The sequence below is a fragment of the Canis aureus genome, chromosome 16 (assembly GCF_053574225.1).
Source record: "Canis aureus isolate CA01 chromosome 16, VMU_Caureus_v.1.0, whole genome shotgun sequence".
In the NCBI taxonomy this organism is placed as follows: Eukaryota; Metazoa; Chordata; class Mammalia; order Carnivora; family Canidae; genus Canis; species Canis aureus.
In genome coordinates this window covers 24,374,884-24,384,431 of record NC_135626.1, presented here as the reverse complement: position 1 = coordinate 24,384,431, position 9,548 = coordinate 24,374,884, and the positions used below count along the sequence as shown (strand labels likewise).

General features: G+C 45.8%; 1 protein-coding gene across 6 annotated transcripts in view; it reads left to right on the top strand.

Moving 5' to 3' along the window:
* The first annotated feature begins 5,536 nt into the window (after positions 1-5,536).
* The window catches only part of AATF (apoptosis antagonizing transcription factor), a 105,704-nt gene continuing 101,692 nt past the window's right edge, over positions 5,537-9,548 (top strand). For 3 of the 6 annotated variants that reach the window (XR_013354245.1, XM_077852313.1, XM_077852315.1), the window contains exons 1-3: positions 5,539-5,785; positions 6,739-6,930; positions 8,971-9,402. Coding sequence is in view for 5 of the 6 variants with exons in the window: in XM_077852313.1 (XP_077708439.1) it covers positions 5,701-5,785; positions 6,739-6,930; positions 8,971-9,402 (709 nt within the window). In the remaining variant the exon portion in view is untranslated. Of the gene's footprint in view, positions 5,786-6,738; positions 6,931-8,970; positions 9,403-9,548 lie in introns of all 6 variants that reach the window. The other 3 variants (XM_077852311.1, XM_077852310.1, XM_077852312.1) reach the window with 2 other exon arrangements.

Here is a 9,548-nt window from a genome sequence, read left to right as displayed (position 1 = left end):
CTACACACACACACACACACACACACACACACACACACACCCTCGATAGGATGGTCTCCAGCCGGACCACTCAGTAAAATGACTTGAACATCAACTGTGCAAGAAAGTATTTTACCTTCACACATACAAAAAAAAAAAAAAAAGTTTAAAAAAAGACTATTGAACTAAAAACAGTCAACTGTTTACGTATAATGTTAAATTCAGGAGTTCAGTGTTTTATTAATATATCCTGTTTTGAAACCTCTTGTTCAAAAAGAAAATGTTTTGAGCAATCAACCAAAATTGTTCATTTTCTTTTCCTGTAGATGTTCTGACAGATTTGCAGGGCTCACAGCTCACTGTGCTAGTACGTAAAAAGGTGTTGTTTACACAAGGCAAAAAGAAAACATGATATTCAGACACTTGCCAAATAGAATAATTATAGCACAAATACTGTAAAGGTGCCTGGCACCGCAACCTGAGAAAGTGTTAAAAAAAAAAAAAACAAAGTGTTACAAGGTTTAAAAAAAAACCATCTTTGCTAATTTTTAGTCCTGTTGAACATTCATGGAATTGTTAATATGACTTATATAGACCCGCACAGGTTTTATTTTTGTGTCTTTAAAATAAAAGTCCAAAATATTTAAATTTTATGGTCAAATATGCAGTCAACAGCTGCTACTTTTTTCTTTATATATTAAATTTCTCATATGTCTTTTATTGTTCTGATAAACCTAAGCTTGTGTGACCTCCAGTGCATATTAGACCATTCACTGTATGAAAGAAAACATGTTGAATAAATTTGTGAGTTTTTAATAAAAATAGAAAATCTGATGTTTAGATAATTGGTGTGTTATTTAATGTTTTAACAAGTAGAGGGGAGGCCTGATGGGGAGCTGAATGACCCCTCAGAAGCCAGGAGGAAGAGAGGCAGGAATGGGGTATCTTTTTACCTTGCCTGTGGCTGAATCCCCTTGCTAATGCCAGCCTAGCTCTTCTCCGTGGCTTCCTGCTAATAACTACGGATTTGCATTCTGTGGGTTTAACTGATAGAGTTGAAGAGATATTTGCTGATAAGTTTATAGAATTTGAAATAGAAATCAAATCCATGGCTAAAAATGAGTGTTCCCAGTCTGATTAGGCAGGAGATCCCATACACTGTCTCTATCCCCCATTCTGCACACGTAAAACTGGACTTGTGAAAGTCAGTTACCTGTAAATATAGGTAGAGGTGGCCCTTTCCTGTTTCAACTCACTTCCCACAGATAATCCTGCTCTCTAATTTGGTAGTTTAAAAGATAACATAAAATGAATGTACAGTACAGCTAGAAATGACTTTGAATCCTTTCAGAGAACTGATGTGAAGTAGCTGTTTTATAATGTTTGTTACATTGGAAGTTTCCTAGAGGGAAAAACTATTTTGCCTGGCACAGGTTGCATATTATTACCTTCCTCTGAAAGATGAGCAAAAATAACCAATAGAGAAATCAAATTTCACCCGGGAGTTGCCAATAGGTTCTAAAAAGTACTTCAATCCCTTCCAAGCCTTCATTAAACATGGAAGGAATTTAAATATTTATCTACTATGGGATGCGTGTGTGTTTTTAATATTAGATGCTATTAGAGTTCCAGAATTTCTTCTCTATATCACCTAGATTTCAGTCCGGATTATTTATTTCGTTTTAAAAACCAAAGGTTTTACATTAAACGGTATGTAATTTCCATTGTCGTTTTCATATTTTGTTAAGACACAACCAAGTGTATCTTTCCTGCAGGGAAGGCTTTAAAATAAGCAATATTTCACTGCATCTATATGATGGTTTGTCTTTGATGGACTAACTGGGAGGAACCTGACAGTGTTCTTTCAGAAATCCAAATTTATGAAATACAGGGAGACTTTTGAAACTCCTAGCTTCTGCATATGGCACATTTCTTTATCTGCTTTGCATGCAATCCCTGGATCGGCTGTTTTTACCCTTTTAGCGTTTATATACATTAAATCACAGCCAACTTATTCATTATAGCCACCCCCTTTAAAGACATTCATTTAACTGAACGTACGCTCATGGGAAGCTGCATTTTCCTATCAAGGCTGCTGAATTATTTAGCAGCTTTATTGTGGAATCGGGTACTTGTTAAGAAGCGTTTTGAGTTGGGCGCTCAGTGTGGACTTATTTCCTCTCTCTGACCGTGGCAGCAGGGCAGTCTTTCCCCCCCTTGACTCTGTATACTGAACCCTAACAAATACCTGGACAGGTGGCAAAGCTTAGCAGTCAGATTTGGAGCCGCCTGAGAGGAGGAGGTCTAGAAATATCAGGGAGTATTCTCCTTCCCATCAGAGCAGCGCTGCCCACCTCTGGCCCTCGGGTGCAGAGAAGCGCTGGCGGCACCATCCGCAGGCGGCCGCTTGGGCGCTCCGAGGAGAGGCTCAAGGGTCACAGGAAGCACCCAAGCGGTCCCCGTCTCCTAGTCTCCTAGGAGGGCAGTCTCCTCTCGAGTTGGGCTTGGCAGTTAGCTTTCTCCCTGCGGCCATCTTCAAGATGCCACCTCTGTGCCTCTGGCCATCTGCCCTCAGGGTTCCAACCTGGGGAAGCCACCATCTGCCCTGGGCTAGGGAGCCGAGGCTCACCCTTCCAACTTTTCCAGGCTGGAGGAGAAGGAGGACTGCATCAGGGCTAGACAAGGTGTGGGAGAAGTAGGGAGAGCCAGGACTGGCATTGGCAGGGACCTGGGGATTCATGGCATCTGGAAAGAGAGACAGACAAGAACCTGGTTTCCCTAAACTTCTGAAACACCTAGTCATAGGAATAGTTGATTGGGACAACGGTGGGGGTGGGGTGGTAACCTAATGTCACCCTTGCCCTTTTTCTGCCTGTCACTCTGCAGACCTTAGGCAGCAGACAGAGAACTGTGAGCCAGGAGACCCTCTGACCTCCACGGGAGAGGACTGTTCTTTTTGGAGAGTGCTCCCATTTATTTCCATCCCTCTGGTCATCAAATCTGCTGTCTCTCATCCCCAAAGCATTCAGAGGTTTACGTTTCTTCTAGGAGGTATAGGTTTGAAATATCCTCGCTTGTAGTCCACTCTCCATCTCCAGACCTGTTCCCACCAGGAAACCCCTCTTTCCTTCTCAAGACACCAGCATGCAAGCTGGGAGGGCCCCCTAGAGAGGGCTTCTAGGAGGGTGCTCCCCTGCCCCATGCCTCAATTTCTCTCAGCTACATATTAAGTCCTAGAATTCTTTTCTCTTGTCTCCCCCTCCCTACCCTCAGTGTGGCATAAGAAAGCAGGAGAAGCATTTGAGGGGCCCTGGGATATTTGTGACTAGAGTACGGTAGTCTTTCCAAGGCTTTCCAAGTCAGTGGGGACCGGGAAGGAGAAGGGAGAGTAGATAAGCAGAACTCTAACCATTTTCTACCCAGAATCATCCACTAGTGTCCTGTTTGCCTGACAGCTTAGAGGTGGTCTCTGACCTGTCTTGCCTCCCTCCCTCTTTTCTCCCTTTTCTTTACCCTGAAGGCAGGGATTCTAAGCGCCATTGTTCAAAATAGGAAGGGAGGAGGATTGGGGGAGGCAGTTTCCTAAATGTGGAGAGAAACATTTTTGTTCTTTTGAAGTCCAAGGCGAAGGCTCCTTGTGGCAGCCTGAGGCGCATGGGTTTTGTTTGTTTTTGTTTTTTTCCTCTGGAAGCCCCAGTCATAGGCCCCAGACTGCAATTATAGGGGATATGTTAACAAAAATAAACAAAGCTGTTTTCTGAATCCTCTTGCTGCTGGTAAAGCCTGGCATTTTTTCTCTTTCCTGTTTGAGGGGGGCTGCCCTATAGACAGGTTCTCCTTCCCCTCTGCAGCCACCTAGGAAGGGGACAGGAGCAAGCCTCACTAAAGGATTGGTCTCTCATTGATCTTGACCCTGAGGGCATATTGAGACTGTGAAAGTCAGGGACCCTCACCTCCCTTAAGTTTCACAGGAAACAGTTGATGAGCTAAGGGTTCCCAGGCTGTTCAGCTATGGGATCCAACTTTGTCCAGCTCCCTTAACAGTCTTCTGGACTCTTCTGATGCAGTTTCTGTTTAGGGCATTCTAAGTTTCTACAGGTGACCTCAGACAGACATTGGAAGGATACACCACTTTCAACTCACCCTTATCATCTCTTGTTGCCTGTTCTGTTAACAAGTTTGTCTGCCCCCCTAGGCTGATCACCTTCAGGAGAGAATTTAACTTACTCATCTTTGTATTTCATCTAGCAGTGCCTGCCACACATTGGGCAGTTAGGGAATACTTCATGAAGGAGAGAATACAAAGGGATTGTATCTTTCCATGTGGCTGGGTGTAATTAACTTGATCCTATTAAGTCTTTAGATTCTGAGTCTACCTGTGCCCCTCTAACGGTACAGGTTTCTCTGCATTTGTGCACCAGTTTCAAGGGCCTGGGTATGCCTTCACCTTCGAACAGATACCAATAATGAGGATACGGAGTAATCGCCACCACCTCCTTTTCCCTAAGACAAGGCTACTCGGAGAAACTGTAGTCACTCTTTATTTATGAACAGACGGAGCGATTAAAAAAAATTATTTATTTGGGCATTCCGGATGGCGCAGCGGTTTAGTGCCATCTTCAGCCCAGGGCGTGATCCTGGAGACCCGGGATCGAGTCCCACGTCGGGCTCCCTGCGTGGAGCCTGCTTCTCCCTCTGCCTCTGTCTCTGCCTGTCTCTGTCTCTCATGAATAAATAAATAAATAAAAAATTTAAAAAGATTTTTATTTATTTATTCATGAGAAACACACAGAAAGAGGCACAGACAGAGGCAGAGGGAGAAGCAGGCTCCATGCACCGGGAGCCCGATGTGGGACTCGATCCCCGGTCTCCAGGATCGCGCCCCCCGGGCTGCCCGCCGGAGCTATTTCTAATTATTCCCGTTAATAACGACGCCAACAGTCCGGCACACACACATGCACATCCCTGATGTGGGATTCTTCAAGCCTGCCCACCACAGGGTCACAGGCATGTGCCCGGCCCCAGCCTCCTCCAACTTGTTAAATGCCAAACCCATCTTGGTTCAGTCTGTGCGTCCCTGAAAGCGCACCTGAGGCTGGAGATGCTCACCCTTTACTCCCTCGTCTTTTTCAAATCAGCCATCATAGGCCACGGCCACACTACACTTTATTTCTAAGCGAATCTCGGGCAAACCTTTTTTTTTTTTTTAATTTTATTTATTTATGATAGTCACATAGAGAGAGAGAGAGAGAGGCAGAGACACAGGCAGAGGGAGAAGCAGGCTCCATGCACCGGGAGCTCTCGGGCAAATCTTAAAGGCGACAAGGGCCGCGGCACAACGCAGCGTCTGTTCAGCGCCAACGGCGGCCACGTGCCCTCGCGCGCTCCCGGACCGCCCCCACCAACACCAACCCCCTCCGCGCACGCGCACGCGCACGCGCACGCCCGCGGGGACGGCGACCCTCCCTACAGCCTCCCGCGCGCTTCCGCCTGATTCCTAGCAACGCCCGTAGTGACACGCGGGCCCCGCCCCCTCCCGCGCGCCTCCCGGAAGTGGCCGGCCCAGAGCTGGAGCGGGGTTGTGCGCGGTCCCGGGCTGTTCCGGCGAGCAGTCTCCCGGGCTGCAGGGCCCCGGCGGGGAGAGAGCCGTCCGGGCCCGGGCCGGGGCTGAGGCTGGGCTGCACGCTGACGAGCAGCGGCGCGGAGCGAAACCTGGTGACGATGGCGGGGCCGCTGGCGCTGCAGCTGGAGCAGTTGTTGAACCCGCGCCCGCGTGAGGCGGATCCCGAGGCCGACCCGGAGGAGGGTGAGGCCCGACTGGGGAAAGGCCACGTGCGGAGCGGTGGGGCCGGCCCAGGGCAGCGCCGGGCAGCGCGACAGCGGCCGGCCACCGGGCCTCGCCGCCTGGCCCACTCGGCTTTCCCCCGCGCAGAGGGAAACCGCCTCCCGGGAGCACTAGGGCTTCGGCTCCTTTCGGACCCGCACGCTGGACTGGGTGCTCGGGTGGGCGGAGCATCCCGGGGCCTCAGGCTTCCAGGGCTGTTGCAGGGAGCTAGGGTCTGGCCGCTGGTGGGACTAGGTATCTTTCAGGATGCCCTTACTGGTGTTGAGTTAGAAGTGAGAAGGCAGTCTTAGCCGTTTTGTTTTTTAAGGCGGCCTGCCCCTAAGAACTTACTTGGAGATTGAAGGAAGAAGTGGGATTCCGTGGTGCTGCTTAAGCCTCCTTAGGCCTCGAGACACTTGCTCAGGGGCTGACGAATGCGACTGCTGTTCTGTAAGCTGGTGTCCAAGGTCTGGTTGGGAGTAATCCTGCTTTAGACTTGAATCAGAGAAGTGTGAGGAAGGAAGAATAAGGAAGGATAAATGTGAGTGCTGGACCGTGTCTTAGGAAATATCAGCCAAAAGGGGGGTGGGGGTGGGGGTGAGCCAGGAGAAGCAAGCTCCCTTAGGGATGGGACGGAGGGAGGGAGGATAGATGGCTGACTTAACAATATTTGAGCCACTGTCACAAGTGGAAGAAGGATTAGGCTAGCTTTTATGATCCAAGGCGTAGAGATAGGCCCTGCTAGTAGATGCAGAGGTCAACTTTCTGTTCAGGGACGGCAATACGGTAGTGGTCTTACCTTGAGAAGTCATGCGTTTCTTTTTCCTGGAAGTTAGTTGGGATTTTGTAGAGGATGCGTTAAAAGGATTGGACGGGATTACCGTTCAAGTTCCCTCTAACCTGGAGACTTCCCCCGCCCCACCCCTCCCCTACAGCCACTGCTGCCAGAGTGATTGACAGGTTTGATGAAGGGGAAGATGGGGAAGGTGATTTCCTGGCTGTGGGTAGCATCAGAAAACTGGCATCAGCCTCCCTCTTGGACACAGACAAAAGGTATTCTGGCAAGGCTACCTCTAGAAAAGCTTGGAAGGAGGACCACTGGGAGCAGACCCTGCCAGGTTCATCTGGTGAGTAGATGTTTGCTTGGTATACTTTCTCTTTCTTCCCTACTTGTTTAAAGTTGTGGGTTTTTTTTTTTTTTTTTTTTTGTGGTTTTGTTTGGGGTTATTATTATTATTATTATTCTTTTTTGGATCTCTGCAAGTCTCGTGTGTGTGTGTGTGTGTGTGTGTGTGTCCACGTACTGTCTTAGGAGAAACCATGATTTTGGCATTAGAAAGAATCTTAAGAGCTACTTTATTTCGCTTCATAAGCAAGTCTAAAGCTCAGAGCCATTAAGTTTCTATAATCCTTATGTTTAGCCTAATGCCTCACCCTAAAATGGAAAGAAAAGGCAATATGTGTTGGGTATTGGAGAAGGCTATGGGTTGAAAAAGAATTGCATCTGATGAACATGCTACTCATGGATTCTGACCCTCTTCCTTCCTTTAGTTTTTCAAGTCTTGCATTGATTGGGTCACTGTATAAGAATAATTTGTGAAGCTCATTTTTTGCCACTGTAAAAATAGCAAAATCTTTCCCTCTTCCCTGTAAGAGCCTTAGAAGACTGTGAGGACACCAGCTTAGAGTTTTAAAACACCCTAAGTTTCTCAGTGGAAAAAAGGGAGAGGCTGGATATGATGATTACTGAGTGGATGCCATCTTCTTTTTCCTTTAGAGAGGTGCCTTGGTGAGAATCCACAGATACTATAGAAGAAACTATCATTCAGGTTATGATATCCATGATTTGGCCCTTGGTATAGTTCTGGGGGGCTCCTGATAAGCTCATTTCACATTCTTTGCCTAGAGAGTGATAAAGGGCCCAATTGTGAGACAAATGTTATATTTATTGGGCTTTCACCATTTATCAGGCATTGTGGTAAACTCTTTAAGTGCTAGGAGATTGGAACACGGTAAGTCTTCCAAAGATGCTGTTACTGTTAACATTACATGTATCATTTTGTTTGATACTCCCAATAGTTTATGGAGCTGGTAGTATTTATCCCCATTTTACAGATAAGGAAATTGAGGGACAGAGTGGTTTATATAACTTGCTCAGGGTCATATACCTAGTAAGCAGAAGAGTCAGGATTCAAATAAGGCAGTCTGACTCCAAGATTTATACTCTTAATTACTACTCTATGAATATTCCTTAATATGAGAAATGGCACACATAAAAACAACTTAATCATTAATCTCTGCTATTTTTATTCTTAGTTTTGTATTTATATTTTGACAGCCCTCTCCATATCTTGAGTTTAAATAGTTCTTTAAAGAAGTACAGAAGACTATCATATTAAGTTGTTACTTATGCTTAATCAGTAAAATTATAATGTCTCCTTCACATGAAGCCAATTCCTCATCTTTCCAGGAGAGTTAGATGGATCCTTTTCCATATGCTGTGTACTAATGACATTATAATGGTAATAATATGAATGTTACCATGCATATCTACCACTTCCACCAAGCTATGAACCCTTCCTTCCCCATAGGTGTTACATTCTAGTTGTTATTTCCTGGCTTTTATCTACACCTGGCTCATAATAGGTACCTAATAAGTACGTAATAAACAGGGTACACTGTAGTGATATAGATTGTACATTTAATGATGAATTAAATTTTTTCAGATGTAGATTTGGGAAAACTGTTAATTTCCTTACTTGAAATCTTACCATTCTTCAAGGTCCAGATCAAAGGCTACTAGCCTCTTTCTTAAAAGCCTTGTTTAAATCCACTTGCCCTACACTTAAAATTTCCCCCTTCTCTGGGTTTTCAAGCCCTATGTTAAGTTTCGAAGGGTCTATTTTTTCCACTAGAACCTTTTGTTAGAATGAGATCCATGTTTTTTGTTCACCTTTGCTTTTCCCTGTAGCATTATCGAGGTAGATGTACAATAAAGATTTGAATTGAATTGAGTATAATAATAATATGTATTATTATTATTATTATTATTATTATTATTTTTGATGGATGCTGCATGCAGTCCTTTATTTGAAATCAAAGATGCAGCCTAGTGTTTGTCTCAAAGTAACATCCATCTTGTTTTCCTTCTTTCTTCTCTTGTTTAGACAAGGAGGTATCTGATGAGGAAGAGTCTGGAGATGGAGATTCAGAGGGGCTGGGTCTGGAGGGATCTGATGAGGATGCCATGAGTGCTGCTGAGGAAGAGGAGTTTGATAATGACAGGGACAGCAGTTTGGCCTGGAAGAAGAGGAGCCGAAGCCGCCCTGAGAAAACACCAGGTTTTAGTGTCCAGAGCATCAGTGACTTTGAAAGATTCACGGAAGGAATGGATGACCTCGGTAGCAGTGAGGAGGAGGAAGATGGAGAGGAGGAGAGTGGCCTGGAAGAAGGGGATGGAGATGAAGACTCCGCGGGTGAGAGTGATGAAGACAGGGCTGCAGACAAAAATAGTGAAGATGATGGTGTAGTGATGACCTTCTCCGGTGTCAGAGTTTCCGAGGAAGTGGAGAAAGGAAGAGCTGTGAAGAACCAGATAGGTTTGTACACGGTTTGCTGTTGGCTTATTTTTCTAAGTGTCTACATTTGATCTCCTGTTTGTTTTGGCTGTTCCTGCACTCCTATGTCATTCCAGTTAGTTTGTGACCTGCCTCCCCTATCTAGAGGCCTGAAGCCCCATTATTCT